Below are 20,620 nucleotides of genomic sequence, written 5' to 3' on the forward strand. Positions count from 1 at the left end.
TTTAAAGGACAGTATTACGCCGAGAACTTCATACCCTCCATAGAAATTAGCGTGTAAGGATACTGGCTGTGGAGTAAACGTCTATTTTAGGAGAGTTTTATTTTAAATTTTGATTTTTTATTTTAACAAGTCTTTTTGGGGGGGTAAGGAGCTCTTTGGGCGAGAGTTTTGCTGTGGATCTTTGTAAAAAATAAAAGTAGAAATATTGAGGTAACATATTTATTGTAATGTTGATTAAAAAAAATAAATGTTCGTTCTGTGTCTAATTTTTGTTATTAAAATATTATTTAATATCCTTTATTATCACTTGCAGTATACAATTAAAACAATAACTACAATATATAATATTACGCTCCTCAATCAGTAAGTTTAATCGTTTGTAATCCAGAAAATTACTTCAACTTGCCTCAAATCGTCACAACTCAGCATATGATCCTAAATCCTGCACCTAAATCGCGCAAATTCATGAAATACCCTATGATTTCCTCCATTATTATGACATTATACTTATTATTGTATCTCTCCTCTTCCACCTGAGCACGACGTTCCTCATCCTTTGTATTTCATCTGCTGAGTACCCTACTCTGATATAAGACTCTCCCAAAATCTTAAAATCGCTCCTGTGGTCCAGCGCATCCTCGTACTTTATCGCTCTTTGACTTTCGTAATGATTACCTATAATAAAAAAATTCTTAATTCAGTTTAATTGTGTATTTAGTTAACTAGGCAACAACCGACAGCCGTTTAATAAAAGAAATTTATCATTGGCAGTAGAAGATGTTCTTGTACACAAATTCTCTGTTAAAATTATTTCTACTTATACAGGTGTTCCATTACATTAGTTTACACTGTACCAAATTTCAACGCTTTACCATAAATAGTGTTTAAGATATTTAGAAAAATGTGTTAAAACATCCTGTATACAGGATGTTTCACTTAAATAAACTCTCAGGCCAAGTATCTCCGGAATGGCTTGAAGTATTTTAGTTAAAAGAAACTTTCCCTTCAACACAAACTTTTTATTAGATACTATCATTGGATTGTCAGAAAAAAACAATTTATTTTTCAGTTTACTTCAGTCAATACAATGTAATTAAAAAGGTATCTATGTAAGTACTTTCAAAGTTCATTTCCTTCCTTATGATAACGACAGGTACTTATCATATTTTATTATCTATTTATTATTGTTAATAATAATGTAGATAAATAAAATTAAGTGTAGTTAGTAATTGACCCAAAGTACACACAACGTTGGTTCAAGGTACAACTTTCCTGTACTGTACCTTGGATCAATCCACATTTTTCCTTTCGAACAATTTTTTGCCAATAATATGTGATTATGAATTTTACAAATTACAACATTGCAGATGCACATTCTGTGGGCTGCCTTTCCTATCTTTAACCGCTTCATTATCCTCACCAATTCCTCCTCTCGCTATTTATTCTTTTTGTTAATGTACTTCTATACCATCATTTTTATGTACCTAATTTTCATTCCTTGTAGCCTATATACAGGATGGTTCAGTTTTTAATCGGGAAACTTTAACACGTAGTACTTGCCAAAATAAATTTTTCAATTTTCGCCGATTAAGTTTTAAAAATTCGTATAAAATCCACTTCTTGGAATATGAGTATGAAAATAGCCCAAAGTGTTAATAAGAGTGTCCTCTTTCCAATGAACCAACACGTTTTGAAAAATAACTTTTAGTTTTTGAGAAAACAATATTTGAAGTTTTAATAAAATTTTCGATCTTGCAATTTTCATCGATAATTTTCAAAATTCGCTATAAAATTAATTTCTTGAAGGATCCTTGTGGAAATATCACCAATTATTAATTAAAGTATCCTCTTTTTATTGCAAAAAGCCGTTTAGAAAAATCACTTTTAGTTCTTGAGAAATAAATTTTTGAAATAATCGACAATTTTTTCGAATTTTGCAATTTTCGCCGATTAAGTTTTAAAAATTCGTATAAAATCCACTTCTTGGAATATGACTATGAAAATTTCCCAAAGTGTTAATAAAAGTGTCCTCTTTCCAATGAAGCAACACGTTTTGAAAAATAACGTTTAGTTTTTGAGAAAAGAATATTTGAGGTTTTGATAAAATTTTCGATGTTGCAATTTGTATCGATAAGTTTCAAAATTCGCTATAAAATTAATTTCTTGAAGGATCCTTGTGGAAATATCACCAATTATTAATTAAAGTATCCTCTTTTTAATGCAAAAAACCGTTTTGCAAAATCATTTTTAGTTCTTGAGAAATAAATGTTTGAAATGTAATTTCATTTTTATTCAAATATCGCAATGTAGGGTCACTTGAGAAATGTACCAGAAATTATAACCATAATGGCTGGATAGACACGTCGAATACCCGGCCGAAGGGAATGCCGAATATCCGGCTTTTCGCAAAATCACTATCCGTTCCATCACTAATTTTAAGTAACATTTACGAAATACGTGTCTTTAGTTATTTGAGTTTTTTATGAAAACGACAAAGTTTTTTAAAAACTAAACTTTGAAGACCTATAACTCCTCAGGGGTACAACTTAGTATAGAGGTTGCTTTAAATCATCTTAATTTATTGTCCACACATGTCCTTGCTCTGTGTCGGTTCTTATGTGAATCACCCTGTATAAGTGGTTCCATTAAAAAAAATCTGAGTTGTGTTTATAACTCAAAAACCGTGATGACTAGAAAAATTCTACGTGAAAAATCTATTAGAACCCGTTTTTACTTTTGTAATAAGTTTCCTGATAGCCGAGATACACCCCCTGTCTGAAAACCGTAAATTTTGAAACCCGTATATCAAAAACGAAGAGGGCTATGAAAATTTGGTTTGCGGCATTGTAAGTTTCACAAAAAAGTAGCTCAGGTTCGCGAAAACCGCAACTTTCTATCTTTCATAATAACTGAAATATATGGAAGCCTGCGACAAAATCAATTCATGTAAGGGAAAAATTATTAGCAGGAAGTTCGTAAACTGTCTAGATACCAAAAGTTTTCTGAAACAAAAGAGCTCACTGATCCCACTGATAGTTAATACCCATGCTGACTACCTGGAAGGAATATTTTCAAAATAGACAACTGGTATCAACTTGCTTTTATAAATCCCTCTGAAACACCTGAGGATGCTGTTATGCTGGAGGACGAGTATTTCACTCTTCTAGGCCAAGGGAAGAACATGGCTCCTGGTTATAATAACATGTCGAGGCAGTTGTTGAGAAGCTTGGACCTTGATATTCACTCCTACATCAGGGAAATAATTAACTTTTGCCTTATGACTCAACATTTTCCACGAGACTGGAGGACCTCTATCATAATCTGCGTCCCCAAGAAGGGTTCCTCACTTTCCGACCCAGCATACTACCGCCCCATCTCACTGGTGCCAGTGATAGGAAAACTTTTCGAGATACATCTCAAGAACAAGCTTCTGGCTGTCGTCTCAAAGAACATCCCACCCTACCAATTGGGATTCCAACCCGGCAAATCTACATCCCAGCCACTTACGGTATTGCTTTCCAACTTTCAAGCGGCACGCTATCAAAAACGTAAATCCGCGGCTGTATTTCTGGATCCGAAAGGCTTTCGACTCAGTCAACTATTTAAACTGGATAAGTTAAATGTTCCATATTACCTCCAAAACTTGATAAGGCAATTCCTTTCAGATCGCTCTTGTTTTGTGAAGCTGAAAAACCATCACTCCCGCAGTTTCACCATCCAACAAGGCCTCCCATCTCTCCTTCTCTGTACAACATCTTCTGTCACGATATTTACGACAACACTCCAGACGCCTTTGATGTGAATAAATATACTCTACGCCGATGACACAACACTGATTTCGCACGCCTCTTCGGTCCGAAAGCTACAAGTGCTTATCGATGAAACAGAGAGCTGGGACCGAAAATGGCTCATTTGAAGCAACTCCTCAAAATCGCAATTCTTCATCCCTTTCCTCCAAGTTCACACCCCTTCTCTGACAATCACAGTCCAATCAACTCCCCTCTCAGTCTCACTAACCTGCAAATACCTAGGCATAACACTCGACAGAAAAGTGAAGATCCAAGTGAAGATGAAAGTGAAAACTCGCGCCAAGCACTTCATATCCCTGTCATCCAGAGGTCACGGAATTTCCACAAAATGTGCATCAAGACACCGCACACTACAGACTTTTGATCGGCCGATAATTTTTTCTTTCTATAGAATGAGCATTACCAGTTTTAATAAACTTGTTCAATTAATTGGACCAGCCATAGCAAAACGGGATACAATTTTACGACGTGCGATATCTGCCGAAGAGAGAATTTTTCGTTGTTTAGGTTTATTTTCTATTTTACTTTTACAAATTTACTAATTGTGAATCATCAGCAAAATTTGAGTAATAGAAGTTGTCTGATGATGCCGTTTATTTATGATCTGCTTAAATATATTTCATATTCCGATCTTAGCATCCAGTTTCTTTTTTGGGCTAAGTTCGCGGAGAGAAGGAATAATAGATAAAGCAAAATTGGTGTCTTCATCAGTTTTTGTGTCTTCCAGTGCTTGCACCAATGCCTTGTCTGCATCATCAATAGCTGATTCGATAGCTGCACGATGTGGATGCAAGAGGTCCACTTTCGGTGTCGCCTTCAATATCATCATCACCGGAAGTGGTTCTATGTTGCTTTCCGTGGTACGATTATCACAGCATGACAGTAAAAATAACATTTTATTGAAGTAAACATATTTGCGCCTCTTGCTGGCAACCTGGCCTAATTTCGCAGAAACAAGTCTGAAGGTTATTTCAAGGTTTTTGAACCTCGTTACCTGAAATTATAAAACCACAGTGTAATTGATAATATAGATATAGATACCTATATTCTTTTACAGATATTTAGCAACTGGATCTAGTTTTCAAACTTAGTCATTCCCATATCTTACTGGATCATCAACAATACGAAATATTGTAAAATTCAGGAACAGCTACTTCAAAAACTTCCAACTACAGTTGACGTTCGAGTATTCCTTTATACTTTTTTATATAACGCTGACCTCTTCTCCCCTTCAATAAGATTTTCGATCAATTCTTCCAAAATCAGCGACATTATAGGATGAGAAAGACAGATCGCAATACAAATCAATGACAGCTACCGACTGAAAAGTCGCCGGGTGTGCGCCTGCACATAGAAACTAGTGCTGTTTAAGCAGTCGGCCAATAGTTGGCAAACTACGAAGTTGAAAGGGAATCGAGTTGCACATTAAACTTAACTGTCGGCCGATTCAATTCGTTTGAGTGTGCGCACTTATATATGCCCTAATGGCAATTAAAAGACCGACCAAACTGTCTCTTAAAAGTCGCAGAAAGACCGGCATTGAGGTCCATAACACTAATAAGGAATCCCCAAAATCCTCTTTTCAACCCTAGCAATGATCTCCTACATAACCTCACTAATATCCCTCCCATTAACTTCCGTCTACAATCTTTATCTCATAAAACTACCCTAAATTTCCCTACCAATCTTCTCCACCCATCACTCCTTCAAAAACTGTTGATGAACAGAGAAGACTGAAGCTGCCGCTAACTAGAACTTGGATGGGCAGAAAGACTCCGGTCGATAGCCCTATTTTTGGCTGAGTTTTAATTTATAACTTTTTTTTTAGTTTATTTGTATTTTTTGCATCCAAAAATAAAATTTGTTTTCTCTCTCTCTCACTATCCGTTCCATCACTATTAATAATCATCAACAATTATGAGGATTCGCCGTAAATGAAACTTATAAGTTCTCAGAGCCAACTTTTAGAATAATTTTAGCTAAACATGGCGGCACATAGCGCCATATATTTTTTTACTCGGAAACTATTAACTTTAAGGAAAATACTAAAGAGACAAAAAATTTCCACTAAAGAATGAGCTTTACAACCTATATTTTTTCATGTTAATATTCCATAGCGTTAAAAAGTTCTTATAAAAAAATCAAGGAGGTGGTGAATTTCATTTTACCACCCTCTGTATATTATTATTAGCCTTCGACGTTTTACCTTTTGGAGACCTCATCTTGTCTCGTTTATCCCAAACTTATTTTTAATTTTTATTCAAGAATATATTTTTCTTACAATTAGTTGAAAATAAAAATTATTTTTAAATTTAAATTCGATAAATAAATCAAATAATCCATCAACTTTAAAGTCTATGATCCGAAATTTTGATTTCATGTCCACTTATTGTATTTTTATCAATTTTCCATTAAAGATAACGAAAATTTCGTAATAAATTAACAAAAAACATAAAAATAAAAAGAAATAAATAAAATATAAGCATTTAATTGAGTACTAATCCGTTAATTAAGAAGTCTATGCTCGTGACATTTGACATTTAAGTCATTTGACGTTTGACAATTTACAAAAGTGTATACATAGCACCTTTAATAAATAGATGTTTTTATTTGTTACATTCCCAATTATTAACAAGTTTAGTTAATCGAATCGAAATGGATATTGCAAAATCATTATTTAGGGATCACAGAGACCATGAAGGTTATGTTGGGAAAGAAGACCATAATGTAAGGATTATAATTTTTTTTTATTCTAATTCTTTCATAATAAAAAAATATTTAATTATTTAGAAACGCGAATTAGAATTAGCAATAAGTGAAGATGATCAAGAAGAAGATTCTTTTGCAGAACATTTTTCTGACACCCTCCACATGAGTGATTTATTAACCCCTAGTCCTGGAGGTCCATTTTCAGCTTTAACACCAAGCATGTGGCCTCAAGACATCATGGCAAAACTTTCAGTTATACCAGAAGATCCCAATTCGCAACCGGAATATCGTTTCGATGAATTTGGTTTTAGAGTAGATGAGGAGGATGGTCCGGAACAAAATTCAAATAAATTGCTTGGTGTACCATTTGTGGAAGATGCTCAACACCGTTTACAATGGGTGGCTCATTTAGAATTTTCTCATAACAAAGAAGTGTCTGATTTGACCTGGGATAAAGTTGAAATACATTTACCAAGAACTGATAAATTAAGAACAATGATACGGAATGGTATTCCACATTCTTTAAGACCACAAATGTGGTTACGAATGTCTGGAGCTTTACAAAAGAAACAACAAAGCGAATTAGGTTACAAAGATATAGTTAAAATGTCAAGTAATGATTCTTTAATGACTTCAAAGCAAATTGAAAAAGATTTGTTACATACAATGCCTTCAAATGCTTGTTTTAGTAATATAAATAGTACTGGTATTCCAAGATTAAGAAGAATTTTACGAGGAATTGCTTGGTTATATCCTGATATAGGTTATTGCCAAGGAACTGGCATGATTGTTGCTTCATTATTATTATTATTAGAAGAAGAAGATGCTTTTTGGATTATGGTCACCATTGTGGAAGATTTATTACCTGCTTCTTATTACAGCTCAACTTTAATTGGGATTCAAGCTGATCAACGCGTTTTAAGAACTTTAATTTCAAATTATTTACCTGACATAGACGAAACTTTAAAAAACCACGACATAGAACTCTCTTTAATCACTTTACATTGGTTTTTAACCTTATTTGCTAGCGTGGTTCACATGAAAATTTTATTAAGAATTTGGGATTTATTATTTTTCGACGGTTCTTTAGTTCTGTTTCAAATAACGTTGGGTATGTTAAAAATGAAAGAACCGCAATTGAAACAACTTGAAAATTCAGCACAAATATTTAATGCTTTGTCGGATATTCCTGGGGATATCGACGATGTCGAAACGCTTTCTGAAGTTGCATTACAAGTTTCTAATTCTTTAAATGATGTGATGTTAGAAACGTATCGAAGGCGACATTTAGCTTATTTAATGGCTGATCAAGGGGCGTTAGTTGGTAATCCAGAAGCCACTCCGAATCTTCCTAAACAACATTTAGCACGGTAAAATTACATTTATATTAAGGGGTTATACCTAGTTGGGATGCGGAATATTAAGGATGTAAAGAAATTTTTACGAACATTTTTTTGCGTCCAAATATACAGGCTGAGTAGTGGATAGTTATTAAACCGTTTGAAAAAGAAAAAAATGTTTTATATAAAAATTATTTGACTCACCACTTTCTATTACGTAAAATTATTTTCACTTATACAGGGTTTTCCATTTAAGCGTAATGGCTTTTTCTTAAGTTTTTTAAATTCAACACCCTGTATATTGTGTGCTGGTTGAATTGCCCACCAAGTTCCCTTTAATTAATGATAAGTATGTTACATGTCTAACTTTAATACTTTTCCTGATATTAAAAATTTTAAAAAAAGTATAATAAAATATGTCAAAAACGACATTTCTGCTGATTTTGCTTTGAAACTATGTCAGATAATAGTCAAAGCCAATAGATAGATGATAATATCCAAAAATATTAGATACACTATACAGCGTGTTTATAAAGCTTAGTTACTTTTGATGATTTTCAAATAACTTTTTCTTAAGTTTTTTAAATGGAATATCCAGTATATTGTGTGCTGGTTGAATTGCCCATCAAGTTCCCTTTAATTAATGATACGTATGTCATATGCCTAACTTTAATAGTTTTCCTGATTTTTAGAATTCAAAGAAAAATGGGTAATAAAATATGTCAAAAACGACATTTTTGCTGATTTTGGCTTGAAGCTATGTCAGATAATAGTCTAAGTCAATAAATAGATGATAGTATCCAAAAATATTAGATACACTATACAGCGTGTTTATAAAGCTTAGTTACTTTTGATGATTTTCAAATAACTTTTTCTTAAGTTTTTTAAATGGAACATCCAGTATATTGTGTGCTGGTTGAATTGCCCATCAAGTTCCCTTTAATTAATGATACGTATGTTACATGTCTAACTTTAATAGTTTTCCTTATATTTAGAATTTAAAGAAAAATGTGTAATAAAATATGTCAAAAACGACATTTTTGCTGATTTTGCCTTGAAACTATGTTAGATAATAGTCAAAGCCAATAAATAGATGATAATATCTAAAAATATTAGATACACTATACAGCGTGTTTATAAAGCTTAGTTACTTTTGATGTTTTTGAAATGGCTTTTTCTTAAGTTTTTTAAATGAAACATCCTGTATATTGTATGCTGGTTGAATTGCCCACCAAGTTCCCTTTAATTATTGATACGTCTGTCATATGCCTAACTTTAATAATTTTCCTGATATTTAGAATTTAAAGAAAAATGTGTAATAAAATATGTCAAAAATGACATTTCTGCAGATTTTGCCTTGAAACTATGTGAAATAATAATCAAAGCCAGTAGGTAGATGATTAGTATCCAAATATATTAGATACACTATACAGCGTGTTTATAAAGCTTAGTTACTTTTGATGTTTTTCAAATGGTTTTTTATTAAGTTTTTGAAATGGAACAACCTGTATATTGTGTGCTGGTTGAATTGCCCATCAAGTTCCCTTTAATTAATGATAGGTATGTCATATATCTAACTTTAATAGTTTTCCTGATATTTAGAATTTAAAGAAAAATGTGTAATAAAATATGTCAAAAACGACATTTTTGCTGATTTTGGCTTGAAACTATGTCAGATAATAGTCAAAGCTAATAGGTAGATGATAGTATCCAAAGATATTAGATACACTATACAGCGTGTTTATAAAGCTTAGTTGCTTTTGATGTTTTTCAAATGATTTTTTCTTAAGTTTTTAAATGAAACAGCCTGTATATTGTGTGCTGGTTGAATTGCACATCAAGTTCCTTTTAATTAATGATACGTATGTCATATGCCTAACTTTAATAGTTTTCTTGATTTTTAGAATTCAAAGAATGGGTAATAAAATATGTCAACGACATTTTTGCTGATTTTGGCTTGAAACTATGTGAAATAATAATCAAAGCCAGTAGGTAGATGATTAGTATCCAAAGATATTAGATACACTATACAGCGTGTTTATAAAGCTTAGTTACTTCTGATATTATTCAAATGGCTTTTTCTTAAGTTTTTGAAATGGAACAACCTCTATATTGTGTGCTGGTTGAATTGCCCATCAAGTTCCCTTTAATTAATGATACGTATGTCAGGTCTAACTTTAATAGTTTTCCTGATATTTAGAATTTAAAGAAAAATGTGTAATAAAATATGTCAAAAACGACATTTTTGTTGATTTTGCCTTGAAGTTATGTAAGATAATAGTCAAAGCCAATAAATAAATGATAGTATCCAAAAATATTAGATACACTATACAGCGTGTTTATAAAGCTTAGTTACTTTTGATGTTTTTGAAATGGCTTTTTCTTAAGTTTTTTAAATGAAACATCCTGTATATTGTGTGCTGGTTGAATTGCCCATCAAGTTCACTTTAATTAATGATACGTATGTTACATGTCTAACTTTAATACTTTTCCTGATATTTAAAATTGAAAAAAAAAGTGTAATAAAATATGTCAAAAACGACATTTTTGCTGATTCTGCCTTGAATCTATGTCAGATAATAGTCAAAGCCAATAGATAGATGATTAGTATTCAAAAATATTAGGTACACTATACAGCGTGTTTATAAAGCTTAGTTACTTCTGATATTTTTCAAATGACTTTTTCTTAAGTTTTTTAAATGAAACATCCTGTATATTGTGTGCTGGTTGAATTGCCCATCAAGTTCACTTTAATTAATGATACGTATGTTACATGTCTAACTTTAATAGTTTTCCTGATATTTAAAATTAAAAAAAAAGTGTAATAAAATATGCCAAAAACGACATTTTTGCTGATTTTGCCTTGAAAGTATGTCAGATAATAGTAAAAGCCAATAAATAGATGATAGTATCCAAAAATATTAGATACACTATACAGCGTGTTTATAAAGCTTAGTTACTTTTGATGTTTTTCAAATGGCTTTTTCTTAAGTTTTTTAAATGAAACATCCTGTATATTGTGTGCTGGTTGAATTGCCCATCAAGTTCACTTTAATTAATGATACGTATGTTACATGTCTAACTTTAATAGTTTTCCTGATATTTAGAATTTAAAGGAAAATGTGTAATAAAATATGTCAAAAACGACATTTTTGCTGATTTTGCCTTGAAACTATGTCAGATAATAGTCAAAGCCAGTAGGTAGATGATCGCTGAAATGGGTTTAAAGATTTAAATTTTTTGCAATTTTTTAGTGTAGATTTCAATTTTTTTCCGCCATTTTTAAACGAGTTATGACGTTATCGATATTATTTTCAAATGGTAATCCCCCATTTTTATGACGGCATATGAAAGGGAATGTTTTTCTGAATCTGGTACAGTTAATATTAATATTGGTTACATAACTACTTCAAATTTGTTGATATGATAAAAATAGCAGTAGCCATGAGTAACTATGGTAACCAATTATTTTAAACAATTTTCTCAGTGTCAAAAAATGATTTGGTAAGTAGTTCACCTCCTTAATGCAACATTTCTTGATCGAAAACTGCTTAGCTCATTAGTATGGTAAGCCTAGCTGGAACTAAATTTAAAAAGCATAGACATCTTCGAGATTTCTCGAAGTCTACCCGACCAAATGTTTCAGGGGAGGTTCAACAAAAGGTAGTTTTGGCTGGGCAAGGAAACCCTTATGTCCCCTTTGGACATTAGTTAATCAACGGTTCATAAAATTTTAAAAACCGCAAAATATTATTCCTATAAAGTAAACTTCATTCACGAGCAATGAGTCGTAGTTTTTCCAACAACAATTTTGCTACGATGACGAAGACTTTGTCAAAAACATATTTTTACTGACGAAGGAACATTCACATTGAGTGGACAAGTAAATACACAAAATTGTCGGCATTGGGCTACTCAAAATCGACATTGGGCAAGAAAGTCGCACACCCAATATCCGCAAAACATCAATGTGTGTAGCCAAATAGTACGGGATACTGTCCTGACTTCTTACTTTTTGAGGAAACCTTAACTGGAGGGAGATATTTAGATTTTTTCAAAACGATATCATAATGTTGTTCCCCCTGAATTCCAATGACAGTTATTTCAACAAGCTTTCATTAATCAGTTTTTGACACTCAGGGAATTGTTTAAAACAATTGGGTACCATAGATACTCATGGCTACTGCTATTTTTATCATGTCAAGCAAATTTGAAGAAGTTAATCTTTAAAGTAATGTTTCTCGAAAATTTTCTTATGTAACCAATGTTAATATTGAGTGTACTAGATTCAGAAAAAGATCCTCTTTCATATTCCGTAAAAAAATTAGAGGATTGCCACTTGAAAAAAAAATCAATGACGTCATAACTCGTTTAAAAATGGCGGAAAAAATTTAAATCTTTAGACCCGTTTCAGGGATTTTCCATAAACCGCTTATAATGATTTTATCGCCTATATCCGTTACTTTACGGACACACTGTACAGCGTGTTTATAAAGCTTTGCCTTGAAAGTATGTCAGATAATAGTCAAAGCCAATAAATAGATGATAGTATCCAAAAATGTTAGATACACTATACAGCGTGTTTATAAAGCTTAGCTACTTTTGATGTTTTTCAAATGGCTTTTTCTTAAGTATTTTAAATGGAACACCTGTGTATTGTGTGCTGGTTGAATTGTAAATCAAATTCTCTTTAATTAATGATACGTATGTCATATGTCTAACTTTAATAGTTTTCCTGATATTTAGAATTTAAAGAAAAATGTGTAGTAAAATATGTCAAAAACGACATTTTTGCTGATTTTGCCTTGAAACTATGTCAGATAATAATCAAAGCCAGTAGGAAGATGATAGTATCCAAAGATATTAGATACACTATACAGCGTGTTTATAAAGCTTAGTTACTGTTGATGTTTTTCAAATGCCTCTCATAAGTTTTTTAAATGGAACAGCCTGTATATTGTGTGCTGGTTGAATTACCCATCAAGTTCCCTTTAATTATTGATACGTCTCTCATATGTCTAACTTACATAGTTTTCCTGATATTTAGAATTTAAAGAAAAATGTGTAATAAAATATGTCAAAAACGACATTTTTGCTAATTTTGCCTTGAAAGTATGTCAGATAATAGTCAAAGCCAATAAATAGATGATAGTATCCAAAAATATTAGATACACTATACAGCGTGTTTATAAAGCTTAGTTACTTTTAATGTGTTTCAAATTACTTTTTCGTAAGTTTCTTAAATGAAACACTCTGTATATTGTGTGCTAATTGAATTGCCTACCAAGTTTCCTTTAATTAATGATATGTATGTCATATTCCTAACTTTAATAGTTCTCCTGATTTTTAGAATTTAAAGAAAAATGTGTAATAAAATATGTCAAAAACGACATTTTTGCTGATTTTGCCTTGAAACCACGTTAGATAATAATCAAAGCCAGTAGGTAGATGATAGTATCCAAAGATATTAGATACACTATACAGCGTGTTTATAAAGCTTAGTTGCTTTTGATGTTTTTCAAATGGCTTTTTCTTAAGATTTTGAAATGGAACATCCTGTATATTATGTGCTGGTCGAATTGCCCATCAAGTTCCCTTTAATTAATGATACGTCTGTCATATGCCTAACTTTAATAGTTTTCTTGATTTTTACCATTTAATGAAAAATGTGTAATAAAATATGTCATTATTGTACTTAATACTACATTTTGTCTTTTTCGTCACTTTTTTTTCTTTTTCTTTTTGTTTGTCTGTCATTTGTAAATCAGTAATATTATATTAAACTACAATTTAACAATTTTTTATTAATAAATAAATAATCAAAACGTGATAAAAATACAATTATATGGCAGAACAATAAATCTCTTTTTTAATTAGTAAATTAATGTTGTTGATGATCTAGAGGTCTAATAGTATAAGGATTTTCCGTTGCATAATAACGGAAATTGTGATTGTTAATACAACCATTTTTGTAAAATATTGCCTTATCCGTAAAAAGCACAAAATCGAAATAATTTGCATATTGTTGAATTGGGCGCAAAGACCCAATCACAAAAACTCATCGTAATCTCGTCTGAAAATCATTTTCGCTTATTTCCTGAACAAGTTGCACATGATAGGGATGTTATCTGTCTCTTTATTATTTTAGACACTGACGTTTAGACGATTTTAGATATCAGAAATTCGTTTTCTTCATTGGTCGCCGTTTTAGTTCTAGTTTTGTGCTGATAATTAATATTACCTGTTTCTTCAAATTGCAACCGAACCCTGTTTATATATAACACTTCGTTTAGGATGCCGTATCGTTGAGCATATGTTCTGGAGGCTAGTAACCAAGTCGCATTAAAATTCACATATATGACAGCAAAATTATTTTATATTATAAAATATTAATCAAACAATAAAAGGAAGAACAAAAAAGAATCGATAAAAATAGACACAATACAATATTAAGTACAATAATGGCATATTTTATTACACATTTTTCTTTAATTAAAAAGAACTGGATGGGCAATTCAACCAGCACACAATATACAGGGAGCTCCATTTAAAAAAAATTTGCATACTTTCCGGTAACTAAGCTTTATAAACACGCTGTATAGTGTATCTAATATCTTTGGATACTATTTTCTACCTACTGGCTTTGACTATTATCTGACATAGTTTCAAGGCAAAATCAGCAAAAATGTCGTTTTTCGCATATTTTATTACACATTTTTCTTTAAATTCTAAATATCAGGAAAACTATTAAAGTTAGACATATGACATACGTATCATAAATTAAAGGGAACTTGATGGGCAATTCAACCAGCACACAATATACAGGATGTTTCATTTAAAAAACTTAAGAAAAAGTCATTTGAAAAATATCAGAAGTAACTAAGCTTTATAAACACGCTGTATAGCGTACCTAATATTTTTGGATACTATCATCTATCTATTGGCTTTGACTATTATCTGACATACTTTCAAGGCAAAATCAGTAAAAATGTCGTTTTTGACATATTTTATTACACATTTTTCTTTAAATTCTAAATATCAGGAAAACTATTGAAGTTAGACATATGACATACATATCATTAATTAAAGGGAACTTGATGGGCAATTCAACCAGCACACAATATATAGGGAGTTCCATTTAAAAAAAATTTGCATACTCTCCGTTACGCCTAAACGGAACATCCTGTATAAGTGAAAATAATTTTAGGTAATAGAAAGTGGTGAGTCAAACAACTTTTATATAAAATATTTTTTCCTTTCTCAAACGGTTTAGTAACTATATTCCGCCGGGATACTAATAACTCATAAATAAGTAACCCTGTATAAAAATAAAAGAAATATGGCCAGCTGAAATTGGTTTTTCGTAGATCCTCTTGCGGTGAGCAAGATAACTGTGGACCACTTCATCTGAAATCAAAACATCAAAGAAATATCGTGAACGAAAGATTTATGAAAATTTGTTTTTTTTTTTTTTTCGATAAATGACGACTTTTTCAAAAATTTCGATTTTCGGTGGCAAAAATCAGTTTTTTAGCACTAACAGTGTTAATTGTTGTGCAAATAAATCATCGCTGTTCGATTGCTTTAGTGATGTATGCATGGGCGTGATGGCCACAAGGAGTAGCTAGGAGTAGCACTTCGAACATCTTTAAGATGACTACATTGCCTTCGTTAAAAATGCAGGTAGCTGCGTATGCTGCAATTTGAACTGCGTATCCAGGAAGATTCTTCTAGCTGATTTTCCAAATAAGTTTGTTGTAACTTTCGTTGTTGTTCTGTGTAAATCCGCCTAGACATCTTTGCAGTAACCCTTCTTTGGAAAGATCTTCATAAATTTTGAGGAAGAGGCTTGTAGCTATGCTCAAAGGCCGGAATCTTACCTTTTTTCCTGTTACCGCTAGAGGATTCAGGTACCTTTTTGCCATTCTCACCATGAATCTCTGCCGACAGGGCATTTTTCGTATTGCAGGTGCTTGTTAGTGGAAGTATAATGAAAATACGTTGCCCAAATATCATATTTCGTCAATTTGTCTATCATTTTAGCAGTAAGTTTTCCTTTCCCACCAAGACTTTTACTGGTCTTTTTCATATCACGCAATTTGGTGCCCATTCATTTTTGCGCATGTCCAATGCACTCCTTTTTTTGCATCTTGACATCTTCATACGGTGATTTATTTCGAATAGCAGCATATGTTTTTGAATCGTTGTCTCCGATGTTATTTGCGAACATCTTAACCATTGCGTCCACCTCTCTTCTTCTTTTCATACGCTACCGTATTGCCTGTATGGTACCCATTCAGTGAAGAAACTTCATACAAGGAAGAAAAGCCACGTTTCTTCCACGTCCCATAGCCAGACACTGTCAAATGATGTTTATTTGGTCCAACAGCATAACTCATAAGATTATCGAATACCGCTTTTACAGAATCACATATGTGTTTCACTATAATGTCACAAGTAAGGCATATCCATGAGCTCACAAAATTTTTTTGAAATCTAACTAGGTATAACCTCTTAAGCGAGATTAATAACTTTTTTTTTTGGTTACTACCGCTTTCCTTATTATCCATTCTCCATGAATATTAAAAACTATCCGGGAGAGAATGCATCAATTTCCTACTTTGAAGTATCCTGAGTATTAATTTCATAACTAGCTTGTTTAATAAGATAATTTTAATTTTTTAAAGGCGCCAAGTAAAAAAATCAAAATCTGTAATCCAACTATTGCTGTTTAATGAAACGTCTGAGGATGATATAAAATGTAAAAATATAAAGCAAACTGAGATATTGGTGGATTTACGAGAAGCAGTGTTGCAAATCGCTCGTCATTTCCTTCAAATGGATCCAAAATTAAGTTCTGAAATCACGTTAATCGCCGATTATTCGATGGAAAGTCACAGTGGTGATCATCAAAATTATATAAACGTTTCCAAAAATCGTAAACGGCGAGCAAAGGCTTTATTAGATTTCGAAAGACACGATGATGACGAATTAGGTTTTCGTAAAAATGATATCATCACAATTATTAGCCAAAAAGATGAACATTGCTGGATTGGCGAATTAAATGGGTTAAGAGGTTGGTTTCCTGCGAAATTTGTTGAGCTTCTCGATGAGCGTAGTAAGCAATATAGCAGTGCTGGCGACGATAGCATATCAGAAACAGTTACGGATTTAGTTCGAGGAACTTTATGTCCAGTTTTAAAACAAGTTTTGGAACATGGAATGAAACGTCCCAATTTTTTAGGTATGTATATAAAATGTTACTAGTTTCGGCTACAAGCCATCTTCAGAGACACAATAATAGATTAAAATATCAATTTTACATCTTTTCAAAGTTACAAATTTAAGTTAACATGTAAATTTTAGGTGGTCCATGTCATCCATGGTTATTTATCGAAGAAGCGGCAACAAAAGAAGTTGAACGCGACTTTAATTCCGTCTATAGTCGTTTAGTTTTATGTAAAACTTACAGATTGGATGAAGATGGTAAAGTTTTAACACCAGAAGAATTACTTTACCGTTGCGTTCAATCGATTAATTTATCGCATGATAACGCGCACGTTCAAATGGACGTGAAACTACGTTCATTAATTTGTTTGGGATTAAATGAGCAAGTCCTTCATTTATGGTTGGAGGTTTTGTGTTCGTGCAGCGAGGTTGTGCAAAAATGGTATCATCCGTGGTCGTTTGTTTACAGCCCGGGGTGGGTTCAAATTAAATGTGATTTAAGAATACTTTCACAGTTATCATTTAATTTAAACCCCGATTGGGAGTTACCTGTTAAAAAGGAGATGAATAACCAACCACTTAAAGATGGAGTGCGAGATATGTTGGTTAAACATCATCTTTTTAGCTGGGATATTTAGTTTTTAATTTAATTTATTTGGAAATTGTATTGCTTCGCTGTGTATGACTTAATTTTTTGTTTGAATGTAAAAACGTGATCTGTCCACACAATGGCCTTGCAGTGTAACCGGTTTCTTGTTTCCTATCAATTTCCAACAAGTTAAGTTCAACGTTTAATTTATTTGTTATTGTTAAATTAATTTGTTAGTTATTATTAAAAAAATAAATGTATTTAATAAATATTTTATAATATATTTTATGTATAAAATGAATAAATAAATTGTAATATTTCATATCTTAACTGTTTTAATTAACTCTTATTTTTAATTAATTACATAACAATTAGTTCCATTTAAGGCTCCCTCAAAAGCAGAAAAAAGGGCTTAAATAACAAGGGTTCCTAAAAAAAGGATTAATTAATATTAATGTTTTAAATAATTAAAAATTACCTGTATCTTCTTTGCCTCCTAAAAAAAGTAGGCGGAATTACGAAACCACCCCCTCCAAATCCACCAAATGATCCTACACCAAAACCTCCATGTCCACCCCCAAAACCTCCATGTCCACCTCCAAAACCCCCATGTCCTCCTCCAAATCCACCATGTCCTCCTCCAAATCCACCATGTCCTCCTCCAAATCCACCATGTCCTCCGCCAAATCCACCATGTCCTCCTCCAAAACCACCATGGCCTCCTCCACCACCATGTCCTCCTCCACCTCTTGGTGATCTTACATGTCTAATAAGAACTTCTTCGGTGCTTACTAAAAAGATAAGACAACACAGGATAATGGTTTTGTACATTTTGCTGGTTTATGATGTTTAGATGCGTAGTTAAAGGTTTAAATATGTTTTTCTTGTAGCTCGTTAGCACTTCATATTGGAAATGTTAATAAAAACGCGGTAAACACCCCGGATGTAAGATTTCGTTGACGTCGGCGTTCGTGGGAAAAATGGCGAGGCTTCTAAATGGATTGTAAACAATTTAAATTACTTCTTGTTAATCGTGTTAAGAAATTTTTGGTATGTGAGAAATATTTGTTTATAATTTTTAGGATTGGCAATTATCAAGGTTTGTTATTCGACAAATTAAAATTAGATTAATTAATTATTATAGAAATGTTAGTTGATTATATAAACGTATAATAATAATTGTATTGAGTTCCCGATCTCAGGGTTTTCATATAATTTTGGACAAAATATGACTTCCTCTGTCTTACATCGTTCAACACGCATCTTCCATGTCCTTCCGAGTTTGTCATGCTTCATTCTTCTCTACGAAATGTATTAATTTGACTGCTAAATCAAAAAAAAATCTATTAATTATAGCTTATTAATTACACTGATTGACAAAAATGAACTTTTAATTTGTCACACATTTTTTTGACATTTTTGAATTTATTTAGACTCCCTAAGGTGGAAAAAGGTGTAGAAAAATTTTGGCATCCATCTTCCTTTCGTGACAGGAAATTTATATGTATATATGATTTTCTGCAGTATTTGGCTCTTGCAAACTCCATTTGCCTTGGTATCGTTTTTCCATGCTGGAAATATCCTGATGGAACCTTTCTCCATGTTCGTCGCTAACATCTCCTAGAATCTCGGGAGAGAAGTCGAGGTGTGAGTATAAAAAGTGAAATTTGAGTAACATATTATAAGTCAATGCTTGATACTACGAGTTCTATCAGATCTTTGTAGTTACTTGCTTTTTGGTTCCCCAAAAAATTTTGCACGACATTTTTAAAACTTTTCCAAGCAGATTTCTACCTAACGGACTCAACTTTTCTTCGAATATGTCATCTTTGAACAATTCCTTTTTTGTTTGCTGCCTAAAAAGCAACAATACTTTGTAAAACCCAGCTGCAATCCGAGAAGTAAAGCAATGACTTTGAAGTCACCACATGGTTTACATTAAAATTGATTATACTGAATTTTTTCTAGTACCAATTTCATGTTTTCGTAAGTTTCTTTCATACCGGAAGCATGCTACCGGAATTTTGCAAGAGTACAGCTTTTAAACTGGTTTTTGACCAGTCTATAAACAAGCGCCAATCTTATGGTTCAATTTCAATATCTAGCAAGTTCATGACCGAAGTAATATCATTGCAATAAACAAAATTTTCTTCTTGTAAAAAGTATTTTGTAAGTTCTTCGTCACGGCTACGAAAATTGTTTCAATCTGGATCCTAATACTTCAGACTGCTTTTTTGACTTTATGAGATCAGTTGGAGTTGGGAAATGAAGTTCCTTACGCTCAGGCAGTTAGGTTGGATCATTTGGTTCATTTTTATGTAAAATGAACCGTTTTCGAGATAATCGCTTGTCTCACGTTAAGTGGACCACTCTGTATTATCCAATTTTAGCATAACCCCTTACAGCAGCGTTTCTTAACCTGTGGGGCGCGCCCCCCTAGGGGGGCGTCATAATTCTACATGGGGGGCGCCAACACATCAAAATGAAAAAAAAAGATAATGACTAATCAAAAATTAATGTCATTCTGACATTACAAAAAATTAAGTAAGTACCTTAAAACAAATACACTCGTACTATTACCTAGGTATTTAATTACTATAAATATAATTGTATCAGTAGGTACTGTCAAATGCCAAATGAAACTAATAATAGACTCATCAGTACTAAATTAAAAGTAATGTTATAATTATTAGTGACTCCCTTGGGCCTGTCTCGCACAGCAAAGTATTTCAAAAGAAGGTTTTATATTACAAATAGCCACTCTCAGTTCTTTGGTCTATATTCAGTCAAGACCTATATTTTGTCTTTAAAGCAACCACCGCAGAAAATCCGGCTTCACAAAGGTAGGATGTTGAAAATGGTAATAATATACGAAATGCTCTTGTTTTCAGTGGAGAAAATTCATCATTCAATCCAGTCCAAAATTCAAGAGAGATTTATTACTA

The 20,620-nt window shown here is 32.4% G+C and overlaps 2 protein-coding genes across 2 annotated transcripts; one reads left to right on the forward strand and one right to left on the reverse strand.

Moving 5' to 3' along the window:
- The first annotated feature begins 6,354 nt into the window (after positions 1-6,354).
- Positions 6,355-17,999, forward strand: LOC111413891 (small G protein signaling modulator 3 homolog). The gene is made up of 4 exons (XM_023045022.2): positions 6,355-6,536; positions 6,600-7,888; positions 16,546-17,102; positions 17,225-17,999. Exons 1-4 carry the CDS (start codon positions 6,465-6,467, stop codon positions 17,722-17,724), a joined length of 2,418 nt encoding a protein of 805 aa, XP_022900790.1. The 5' UTR covers positions 6,355-6,464; the 3' UTR covers positions 17,725-17,999.
- LOC139430948 (rRNA 2'-O-methyltransferase fibrillarin-like) lies at positions 17,936-18,653 on the reverse strand. Its single transcript, XM_071198459.1, has 2 exons — positions 18,154-18,653; positions 17,936-18,104 (listed from the first exon to the last, which is right to left on the reverse strand). The coding sequence occupies exons 1-2, from the start codon at positions 18,504-18,506 to the stop codon at positions 18,068-18,070; spliced, it is 390 nt and encodes a 129-aa protein (XP_071054560.1). The 5' UTR covers positions 18,507-18,653; the 3' UTR covers positions 17,936-18,067.
- Between the last annotated feature and the right edge of the window lie 1,967 nt (positions 18,654-20,620).

Source organism: Onthophagus taurus, chromosome 8 (genome assembly GCF_036711975.1).
Source record: "Onthophagus taurus isolate NC chromosome 8, IU_Otau_3.0, whole genome shotgun sequence".
Lineage (NCBI taxonomy): Eukaryota > Metazoa > Arthropoda > Insecta > Coleoptera > Scarabaeidae > Onthophagus > Onthophagus taurus.